General features: G+C 46.8%; 2 protein-coding genes across 2 annotated transcripts in view; one reads left to right on the forward strand and one right to left on the reverse strand.

Annotated features, from left to right (window-relative positions):
- LOC137900153 (rab proteins geranylgeranyltransferase component A 1-like) overlaps nucleotides 1–1,001 on the reverse strand; it is a 4,500-nt gene extending 3,499 nt beyond the window's left edge. The window contains exons 1-2 of the mRNA XM_068744212.1: nucleotides 935–1,001; nucleotides 441–510 (exon numbers count right to left, since the gene is read on the reverse strand). Coding sequence (XP_068600313.1) covers nucleotides 441–510; nucleotides 935–1,001 — 137 coding nt within the window. The remainder of the gene's footprint in view (nucleotides 1–440; nucleotides 511–934) is intronic.
- A 1,141-nt stretch (nucleotides 1,002–2,142) lies between these two features.
- LOC137900154 (steroid receptor RNA activator 1-like) lies at nucleotides 2,143–4,461 on the forward strand. Its single transcript, XM_068744214.1, has 6 exons — nucleotides 2,143–2,167; nucleotides 2,911–3,024; nucleotides 3,568–3,633; nucleotides 3,706–3,863; nucleotides 3,927–4,035; nucleotides 4,121–4,461. The coding sequence occupies exons 1-6, from the start codon at nucleotides 2,143–2,145 to the stop codon at nucleotides 4,459–4,461; spliced, it is 813 nt and encodes a 270-aa protein (XP_068600315.1).
- Nucleotides 4,462–11,372: the final 6,911 nt, after the last annotated feature.

The following is an 11,372-nucleotide window of genomic DNA, read 5'->3' on the forward strand; positions in this document are numbered from 1 at the left end:
TTAGCTGATCATGCAGGGTGTCCACCAGACGTGAACATTCGGTTCCTGTGACAAGCTTTAAAACATCATCTTGGCCGCCGAGTTATGCTAGCACCCTGACAGGCTAATGCGTTCCAGGCCATGATGTCATGATGCCTTGCTATAAGGCTGACGCTAAAGCTAGCTTGTCAGGCTAACAGGTCCAGGTCATGATGTCATGATGCCTTGCTATAAGGCTGACGCTAAAGCTAGCTCGTCAGGCTAACAGGTCCAGTGTTATGTGTTTGTGGCCCAACAAAGTTAGCAGCTAGCTCAAAGAACAAGATCCAGAAACGTTGTTTTGGGGTTACGGGCTGAGATCCGGGAGCAGAGAACACTGGAATGCATTATTTCATTCTTTATAAACTGCCGTTCCGAGGAGGAGGACCGGTGACCCCCGGTTACACCTGTGTGGCGTTTACCCGGGACGGTTGGGGTAACTAAGGTGCAGCGGTCTCACCAGGTGGGCGGGATGGTATTCACTGGGCCATGCTGTGTTCAGGGAACGTAAGAAATGGGGACGACATTAACTCCGACTCGGATGACTTGATCTGAACAGGTATCGGGGGGGAAAGTCAGCGCCCAGATGTGCCCGGCTTGATGTCGTAATCATGGCGTCCTGTATTGTGACCGGTAACACTTAAACAAGGAGTGACACTGCTGCCATTATAGTAACACACATTGGATTGACATGAATATCGCTGCCTTCTGTGTTTTTTGAATGCCCAAATTGGGACGCCAGAGTTTACTCAGCTTCAAACGCAGCTTCAAACGCAGCTTCAAAAGAGGAAAATCCGACCGACAATGTTCCATAAAGCAGGTTTGTAAAGACTTCACAAAGCACTGTGCAGGGATCTGTTAGTGTGTGTGTGTGTGTGTGTGTGTGTGTGTGTGTGTGTGCGTGTGTGTGTCTCACCATCATAGTTGACTATAAGTATGGCCAGCATGTAATCCTTGCCCATCATGGCTCCACCCTCCAACATCTGTGGTCCAATCAGCTGATCAGCACACAGACAGGCCCAGATGACAGATGTTAAAGCCTCCCTTTCCCCTCTCTCTCTGTCTGTATGAATGTCTCTCTCTCTCAGATAACACCATCAGTCTTCTTCTCTTCCTTTTTTATTTTATGTCTGCCCCGATGTTTTTTAATATCTCTCTCGCTCTTCTCTCATCCGTCCCTCCTTTCACTCTTGCTTGTCCTCTCTCTCTCTCGCTCTCTCTCTCCTCCGTCGGATGAAGATGCTCCTTTCCTCCTTCTCTCCCTCCCTCTCTCAGCGCTCTCCGCTGTCTGTTGAAGGATGCTCCTTTCTTCCTCCCTCTCACTCCTCCCCTCTAATGATGTCATTACGCCCCTCCCTCTGAGTCTCTGCCTCACTCCACCTTCACTGTAAGAAATTGTTTTTTTGTATCGCCATAACAACTGTTGTTGTTGTTTTTGTGTTATTATGTTTATCTTATTGGGTAAATTAATTGAAATAATAAAACTACATCGAATGAATACAGACATTGATTGTTTGTGCTTCGTCTTGTGTATCCGTTATTACGTGTTTTTTTAAATACTTTTTTTTAATAAGCAAAGGACGTGGCGGTCACGTTACCTTTGGATGACGTAGAAGTCTGTGGCCACGTGTCCCGGATACGTTTTCCAGAAAGCACGTGAAGGTCGAGAACGTTACAGGAAATAAGACTTGCGGTCCTTCAAAGTAAAAGCCTGAAGTTTAATTCGACATTAAATATAAAGAGAGAAAAAAAGCTAAATACACATTACTAACATATACTGCATGAAAATGCTCCAACGCAGAACAATGTTTGCAGATAACAATAATAATGAGGAATAAACTATGCCGATTCCTACATGCTAGTTCTAATACTTTGCACTTCTATATTACGATCTTATTTTTTTATAGCGGAAGTTGTGTTTGCTGCTTGTTGCACAAAAACTTAGCTCAATTAAGTTAAACATAACGTGTAATATTTACACAAGGACTTTAACGTCGTCCCTATAAACATTAGTAATTAATCTGAATCCTTCGGTGGTTCGTGTCCGGGGCTAGTTTAGCCGTTAGCTTAGCCCGCTGAATTAACAGGAAGGAGCTGCTGTTATCCGACACGGTGGAGCCCAACATGGAGGACGTGTACGTTAAACCCGGTAGGAAGCCGTCGCTCAACGCACGGACGAACAAAGCTGGTAGTAAATTACCGTTTCGGTTCCTGACCCGTAAAGCTAACACCTAGCGCGATAGCGCGATAGCGCGATAGCATGATGCTTGAGCTAGCTTGTAGCCCGTCGTACCAGAAGCAGACCGGTGCAACGAGCTAGCATTAAAATAATGCAAAGTAAGCATTCCCGTATCTCTGCAGGCAAGAACACGCACATTGTAAGTTACTGCTAGACTATTTATGAATTAAATGTGTGTTATCTTCGCTTCGGCGTTAAAATAAGTTTCCAAACTAGAATTGAATAAGAGAAAAGAGAAGCTTAATGTGTCAATTTACAACTTCAGTGCATTAATGTCAGGCGGCAGTTTATTTATTGAGTTTATGCAACGCGTTTGATCATCTAAATCCAATAGTAGCAAAACCTGCTGGTTTCTAAAAACATTTTTCAAGTTGCCCCGATTTAAAAGGAAGCTGAATACTCATCGGAGTCTGATTGAGAGACTTCTTTTACACACACACGCACGCACGCACGCACGCACGCACAATCCAGCAGCTGCTCGTGTTGGTCTTTAAAAGCCTCTGCATTTATCCGGGCTCAAGGGAGACCCTGGCAAGGCTACGCTAGCTCCTGCTAGCCGTGCTACCTCATGAAAGGCTCGCCTTTTAAAGGAAACATGTAAAAATGATGAGTCACCTTTTGAGCTGAACCTGCTTGCGTCTGTCCTTCTTCAGGTAACCAGGAGCGGGGCTGGAACGACCCCCCCCAGCTTTCCTACGGCCTTCAGATGGCCCACGGACCCCCCAAGAGCCTCCTGCACAAGAGGGTCGCCCCCCCAGAAGCTTCAGGTCACTAAACACCTCTGATTGCTACAAACGTGCAGAAGTCTTCTGTCTGTGTGTGGGGGGGGGGGGGACAACGACAAAAATACACACTTTAAATCCTGTAGACTCTACACCCGTATGATGCTGCTCAACTGTATGTCTTAAATGTCCCTTAAATGTGTCCATTATGTCTTATATGTCCCTTGAATGTGTCCATTATGTCTTAAATGTCCCTTGAATGTGTCCATTATGTCTTAAATGTCCCTTGAATGTGTCCATTATGTCTTATATGTCCCTGAAACTGGTCATGAAACCGATGCGGTTGATGATCGAGGTCGGTTGTCAGGATCAAACTGGCGAGTGACTTGGTTTCAGGTGAAATTGAATCTCAGGGATTGTTCCTTGTGGCAGAATCTACATTTTCTACCTACAGGCAGACGAATCAGAATCAGCTGACTGGTAAATCGGCCAATCAGATGACAGTTATTGTTTGTGGGATTTATGTCCGAAGCTTAACGGGTCTCATTTCTTGCTTCCACAAATGTCTCGTCTTTGATTGTTCCTCAGGTGTTGGAGCCCCGCCTGTGGCTCCTCCCATTTCCAGCCCCCTAGCTCCACCCCCTCTACGCCCAGGTAAGAACCTGAAGGTGAAGAATCCCGGAACCCAACCGCGTGTCTCATTGTCTAAAACGCCTCGTCCTGCAGCGCGTCTGCCTTCAGCCTGTGCAGCCACGCCCCCTCCTCCTTCGGGTCCAATGAGACATTGCGAGGCAGAGGGCAGCCAATCAGCTTGCGAGCCTGACGCGGAGCGCGCGTTGCTGCTGCTGAACGCGGCGCTTGCTGCTTGCAGACGAGTCGTCAAAGTGAGTGTCGCAGATCTCCACCTTGTGCACGGCGGGCGCGCGTTACCATGTGACTCTGTGCAGGATCAGGTGTGCAATGACGTAGAAAAGAGGCTCCGCCTCCTGGAGGACAGCTGGCGGTCAGGTCGACTGAGTCTCCCGGTCAGGAGACGCATGGACACCCTGTCTTCAGGTGACCCGCCTCACTGCGCTCGCCCACCGACCCCCCCCCCCCCCCCCCCCCCCCGCGGCTGCTCACCTGTCCGTCTGTCTCTCAGAGCTGCAGGCGGGACGCTGGGACTCGGCCGATGAGGTCCATCGCTCCCTGATGGTTGATCACGTGACTGAAGTCAGCCAATGGATGGTTGGTGTCAAGCGACTCATTGCTGAGACCAGGAAGCTGAGTCCAGAACTCTTGGAGCCGCTTCAGGAAGCGGCTCGGTCGTCCGTCGACCCGGCCCAAGCCGCCGCGGGACCCGATCAGGACTCCACCGCGTCGGTCCAGGAGTCTGCGGATCCACTCTGTGCTGCACCAGTTCATGATCCTGAAGAACCAGTCCAGGCCCGCCCCGACCCGGACCCTGCCCAACCCATCCAGGACCCGGTGTCCCAGTCCTGACTTGGTTTCATCTTGCAGGAATCAACAAGTATCGCAGCAAAACCAGGACTTGGTGTGAATGGCCACATGACAGGAGGGGTCAAAGGTCGGAGCCCGAGGAGGAGATACGGGGGGGGGGGGCATTTAGGGCTCGAAACAAACGTTCACACTGTAGATGAGGGGAGGGACAGCAGCACAGGGTCTGAGAACTCGTCTTACGACTCTGGACTGGACCACGCGACCCTGAATCCGACCCGTAGCCTTTAAGGGGTTAAGTTAATGTGATGTGTTCCACCAATCACAGCAGAGCTCTATGCATCAACAGTTAGCCTCACTTTAACGCCGCGATGAAGTGATTTATGCTTCGAGTCTGTTTCCTCTGTGGGAATAAAACTTTCTTCTTAAGTTGGAAGTCATTTTACGACCAGGATGTAACTAAAGTACATTTACTCAACTACTCTACTGGAATATAAAGTGGGGGGCTCTTATACTGAAATTATTGTTCTTTATACTTACAACTACCGTTTCTTCTACTTGCCTAAATCTCACTAAATATTTGTCATTTTTACTCCACTATATTTGTGACTCGTTTGGTTACTTTTCTTTTACGCTCTAATGGTGTGTTTTTTTATAATGGTGAATGTGTGTGAGTATTGAGCTGCTTCTTTTTAACTTCCGGGCTGTCGCAGTGTGATGTCGTTGTACATTGTGCAATGACAATAAAGTCTATTCTAATTAACAGGGATGCAAAAACATTGAAGAAAGTGCTGTAAAAGTTAAGTGAGTTAATTTATGTAAATATACCGTCAAAAACCACGAAGTGCTTCATTGATGAGAAAAATTAGATTTAACATTGAAATGATAATTTCGTGCCTTTACTGATGTGAGAAGGTCCATCCTGATTAAACTAAGCCTCTCTTCCTCTCCAGTGTTCTCACTAAGCATCAGCATGTCTAACGCGAGCGGCCGAGCGACTAGCGGAACGCGTTTCCTTTCATTCCGAGAGGCCGATGTACCCGAGCAGGCGGGTCGTCGTTACCCGCCATGCTGCTGGAGCTATATTTGGAATGGGTTGCATGTGCAGCTCATGCCGGGGGCCTCCCGGCCTCTCGCCCTCCAGCACGCCAGCGGCGTGTTGAACCGGCCAAGTTTAACTCTTGGTGGCTTTTTAAAGGGACAGGACACTCTTGCTGGGGAGTGGCCACTTCTCTAAAAACTCGCTCCGCTCAGTCGATAAAACATCGCCTGCATGCAGATCTTCAACCCATCATGGCAAAAGAGAACGGCTCTGGCATCCATGCGATATCGAGGCAGCGGGAGGTTTCTGCGGGATCCACATGTGACCAGCAGAGGGCAGCAATCACACTATTGATGTGGGCCACTTACTGATAAATTATTGATAACGCCAGGGGCTTGTGGGTAGCATTATACAAAAAACATGCAACATATGTGGACTCTAAATTGCCCGTCGGTGTGAATGGCTGTTTGTGTCTCTATGTGGCCCCCGTAATTAACCAGGGACTTGTCCGAGGCGGGTCACGATAGTCTGACAGCCCCGTCCCGTCCCCGGAGTCGGAGCGGACTCAGGCAAACGTGGGCCAAAATGGAGAACAACTTGTGGAGTAAAGTCGGAAGCTGGCCGACCTCCAGGGGGATTTTTCGGTCACGTTTATCTAGGATCCCGATATTTTGCTGAGCAGCAAACAGAAGGGATTCAAGTATTTCAGTGGGGGCTTTTTATGTTTAATCGTCAAGGAACCGAGGAAATAAGCGTCAGTGCGAGGCGTTACGGGAGTCAGAAGAAAAAAAGACTCACTTCAACTTGATATAAAAAAACATTGAAATCTATGGACGCTGTTCTTGTCAAGCAGAGTAAAAATGAATTTTTTTCATAGACTAAGTTTTTGGTGGCGTTAGCCTATGCGTAAATTACTCCGTTTACTCCAGATCAAACGTACAGTCGCATAATGTCACTGATAGACTGAAACTATTTCTGATTCTATAACAATAGTCTGCTGTAGAAAATGTTAATAGAACTAATTAAATATAACATTTATAGTTTACACTCTGGTCTCACAGGAAACCAGACATGACATGGCGTCATGAATGGTCTCCTAAGTCAGGTGGGCGTGTTTTACGGAAAAATGTATTTTCCAACGACCCTGACATGGAACTTTCATGGTTACACTATCCAGGCATTAATTATTAGAGCACTTTCTAAATCTGTCGCATCTCGAGGAAGGTTTCCTGAGTGGCTCTCAGTGGGACGTCTTGTGTTTGTCTCCACAGAACAGAGGAGCCTGACGGCAGGACGCGGAGCGTTTAAAGCACCTGCAGCTTCCAGGAAACAAATCTCGACACGAACACAACGACATTTATCAGAAAATAACATCTGAAAGCTTCTTCTCATGAATATGTGCGTTCATCAACTCATATTCTCACACGAGGCCGTAATCCCTGCTATCGGTTCATTTTCCAGATGTTGCTCTCATCTTGAGTTTATTTGTGCTGGAGCTTCATGTTGCGTCGATCGCTCCCGCGGAGGCGGCCAATCAGATGCCTCCACATGACATCGCATATGTTCCGTCCCGGCCCAGTGGGTTCTAGTTCTCCCAGTGTTCACCATAAATCATCAGGGCCCTTCCTGTTATATATTCTTTTTCTAGTCATTTATCGTAATTCTAAAAGATAGTGATATTTAAAAACTGCACTCTTTTGTATGTGGCGCCATTGAGAGGAAGGTCCTCACATTCTTATGTCATAAAACTCAACCAACCTCGACGTACAGCAAAAACCCGTCTCAATAAATGATTATCATAATCGACCTCCTGGGCCATGAGCAATAAATATCATTATGGTGTTATGTGTATTTTTTATTTCTTTTTAATTACCTTTTATGTTATTTTAACACAATGCAGCCTCATGGGTAGTGCGGTTAGCAGGCGCTAACGCAGTGGCGGGCGGTGCATTTTACACCTAGGCCTTCAGTGAAGTCCTACTTAGTCCGACTTGAATAAATACCCCTAATAATACCATCATTTATGACACCACTGCTTTAGTTATGACACCACTGCTTTAGAGATAATGTACAAACACACACTTACGCACTACTGGGTGCTGCATCACCTCAATCGTGTACAACACAGGATATTTTTTCCGGAGCATTTAAAAATCAATAAACTGCATCAGCAATTAAAACTTACCACTATACGTGGTACTATCAAAGTTATAAATAAAAGGGAATTTTTCCAAAGCATTTTAAAGTCCACCATGAAGCTTTAAATTGCGAACTTGCAGTTTAATATAAGAAAGACTGCAACACAACGTGTTGTACTTCCACTACAATCACACAGCTGCACCGGCGCACCACATTATTTACACACATTGCATTTACAGTATATCTGTGATTTTATTTCATTATCATGTTAAATAAATAAAATGCTGGTACTCACCAAAACAGCTGTCCCGTTTGAAAACAAAATCCATTCTCCTTTCTTAAAGTTCCTAAATCCAGTGTTGCTCCAAACATTAAATGGATCCCTTGCAAACAAAAGGCATTCCCAGCAGAACAATTTGCAGCGACCCTCAGAAGCTGTAACCCAAAAGTTTGAAGCCTGGAAGCAGCGTACCAATCCTTTCCCCACCCGGGACAGGTTAGCTAGCTCCGGAGCTAGCTTGAAGCTAGCTCTCCCGAGCCGAAGCTAGTAGCTTCTCTGTAAAGGTCCGTCTTGAAAATGGCCTTTCAAGAATATCCACAACCAAATACACACTTTCCCCTCCTTCGGCCATTGTGGGTTAAAAGCGCAGGAATAATTGTGGTTTTATCTTCGGTGGGTCGCGCCGTACCGGTGCCAGCTGATTAGCTGATGACGCAATATGCCTAGCGCTGCCCTCTCACACGGAGTATCCAATCACAGGCAGGAAGGCCTTACTTTCACCAGCTCGTGATCTGATTGGCTATCGCAACTGTCTATCAACTCTAAGAGCCAATCACAGGACGCGTTATTGAGTTGTGACGTGAGACAAGCAGGAAGGACTTGTTTCACCAACTCGTGATCTGATTGGCTATCGCAACTGTCTATCAACTCAACTCTACGAGCCCGTTCACTCACACAACACAGACGGCAAGCAGCGCTGATTCTGAAGGTCTCGGACGGATAGTACTTGCCACTGGTACTATGAAATCCGCCTGGCAACACAAGCTAGCTGAATTCTGATTGGATAAAAACTCTCACCTAAAAATACATCACTGTAATGTAATATAACATGAATGTGAAGAATATATATATATATATACATAAAATTAAATTGATTTTATCATAAATATGATCATGTATTCTTGATTTCTGGTTATGTTAGGCAAGCAGAGAAGGCCTTGCAGGCCCTGACCGCCCGCCACTGCGCTAACGTAGCATTGCCAGTTTCTCCCTCGTGCCAGTCCCAAGCCCGGATAAATGCAGAGAGTTGCATCAGGAAGAGCATCCGGCATAAAAATGTTCCAAAATCTAACATTCAAATCAACATAAATAAGAGTCACACCGGATCGGTCGAGGCCCGGGTTAACGGCGACCGCCAGCAGAGCTGTTAACCCACGGGATGCTGCTGGAAGCCTGATTACTGTGGGTCAAAGACAGAGACGAAGAAGAGGAGGAAGACGATCAGCAGCGAGAGAAGAGGGAATGAAAGAGTTTAGGACCGAGAGTAGAGACTTTGGATGTTGGGACGATGACGGGGAAAAGCTAGAGAGCTGGTGGACATGATGAGGAGAAAGATTGATGTGTGTCCAGGAGACCAGGAGGAAAGGAAGCAAGGCTAGAAGCTGAGGAGCAGGATTCAAGTTGTTTATAATGGAGGACATGGAAAGAGGAAGAGGAGGAGTTATCATGAAGGAAGAGTTGGTGCAGAGTGTTCTAGAGGAGAAGGAGAAGTTCTTACGCTCCACAGGTAGGAGGTGAGTTAGAGGAGAAGGAGAAGTTCTTACTCTCCACAGGTAGGAGGTGAGTTAGAGGAGAAGGAGAAGTTCTTACGCTCCACAGGTAGGAGGTGAGTTAGAGGAGAAGGAGAAGTTCTGGAGTGACTCAGATGTTGTAGTTCAGAGCATCCTAGCAGTGAGAGAGTCCTGATTGGAGCAGACCTCAATGGGCATGTTGGTGAAGGAAATAGAGGAGATGAAGAAGTGATGGAGAAGTTTAGTGTTCAGGAAGGAACCTAGAAGGACAGATGCTGGTGGACTTTACCAAAAGGATGGACATGGCAGTAGTTAATACTTATTTCCAGAAGAGACTAGAACACAGCGTGACCTACAAGAGTGGAGGACGATGCAAAGGACAGGGTGAAGTGGAGAATGCTGATTTGCTGTGGCGACCCCTGATGGGACAAACCGATAGTACAGTAGTAGTAGTAGTAGTAGTAGTAGTAATATATTAATCATTTACTCTGGTACTTTGTACTGAATGGAGGGTTTTGCAATAACATTAAAGATCTATTCCTATTCCAGTCAGATCGATCCATAATCATGGTTTATAATAAAACAAAACAATGAGATAATACATTTATGCACCTTGTTTGTTTGGCATCAGAATGAAGCTGGTACAAAGACTTGGACCAAACGAGGGCGGAGCCGTGACTCTATTACATCAGGATCAGAGATCTGTTGTTCGTGTCGTTACTCTGACCAACGTTAGATTTGTGCTTTGATCACAGTAGAGTTGAAAGCTGTGACCCGATTCCTGATCCTCGCTGGAGCGTTTTGATTGTTTGTCAGACGTTCGCAGCTTCCAGCAGAGCTCAGTCTGACCTCTGTTGACCATTCCGCTGTGCTTCACTCCTCCTCCTCCTCCTCCTCCTCCTCTTTGCCATCCCTGGAGAGAGGAGGTGGAGGAGAGAAGCCTCGAAGAGAGGGAACCAAACAGTAAAGATGAGTGACAGAAAGGAAGCGGACTCTTCCCTCCAGACACAAAACACATCTATAAATAGAAAGAGAGAAAAAGAGGAGAGCCACAAGAAAATACAGCTAAACAACAAACAACTACATCAGAACAATTGTTATTGTCAATTAAGATTCTGATTGATCTATTAAGGAATTACGTTTCGAACGCGTGGAATTTTGTCCTAAAGCCCAACTTCATTTTTAACTTATTGTCAGAGTGGGTTTAGATTGATCATCTGTCGAGTGACTAATCAATTAATTTAATTTAAAAGCTACATTTGTGGGTCATTTTCCTCTGTAAGATGCGACAGAATCGGGAATACAGACGAGGACCGAATGACCCTCCGTCCTGCAGGCGCCTCACAAGCTGCGTCTGAGGATGCGGTCGTAACTCTTCTACGGATAAACGTTCCGGTCGACGTTCCGACGCCGGACGGGTCAGGGGCGGAGCTCGGGCCGACTCCCTGCTTCTGGGACTGAGGTCCACGGTCTTGTTCTGGCACTGCCCTCGCTTCCATTCCAGCGTTGAGTCGTCCTTCAGAAGGTCTGGAGCCTTTAGCCACCTCCGAGGCCGCTGTCTTCCAGCTGTGCCTCCTCTATTCCAGACGTGTCCAACCATCCAGAACAGAGCCCCCCCGCCCCATGGGGGTGAAGACTCTCTGATGGTTCTGTCAGAGCGCCTCTTTGAGCCTGGAAGGAATCCTTCAGCCTGCTTTTCCTCTGAGGTCTATCAGCAGGTTCCTCTTGCGCCCAAACGTTCTGGACCAAAACCTAAAATAGACATTTGTGTCTCACTGCGCTCCATTTGGTTAGAATCGCCGGAGGAACGCGATCCCTTATCCGTGGGCGCGTGGGGGTGGGACATTTTAAAAGTGTCCAGGGCACCATACAGTAATAGAGGCAGGGCTGTGGCCAGGTACTTTAGCTAGTATTAGTATCTGTAAAGTTGTCGCGCTAGCAGTTTTGGCGTTAGTCCATGCATTAGCGTTAGCGGACGAAGTAT

Source organism: Brachionichthys hirsutus, chromosome 10 (genome assembly GCF_040956055.1).
Source record: "Brachionichthys hirsutus isolate HB-005 chromosome 10, CSIRO-AGI_Bhir_v1, whole genome shotgun sequence".
Lineage (NCBI taxonomy): Eukaryota > Metazoa > Chordata > Actinopteri > Lophiiformes > Brachionichthyidae > Brachionichthys > Brachionichthys hirsutus.

What these genes read in the sequence shown, in the direction of transcription:
- LOC137900154 (XM_068744214.1), top strand. Translation starts at nt 2,143, where the DNA reads ATGGAGGACGTGTACGTTAAACCCG. An exon ending in GGACGTGTACGTTAAACCCG is followed by an intron (nt 2,168 to 2,910) that starts GTAGGAAGCCGT and finishes GTCCTTCTTCAG; the next exon opens with GTAACCAGGAGCGGGGCTGG. An exon ending in CTTGCAGACGAGTCGTCAAA is followed by an intron (nt 3,864 to 3,926) that starts GTGAGTGTCGCA and finishes GACTCTGTGCAG; the next exon opens with GATCAGGTGTGCAATGACGT.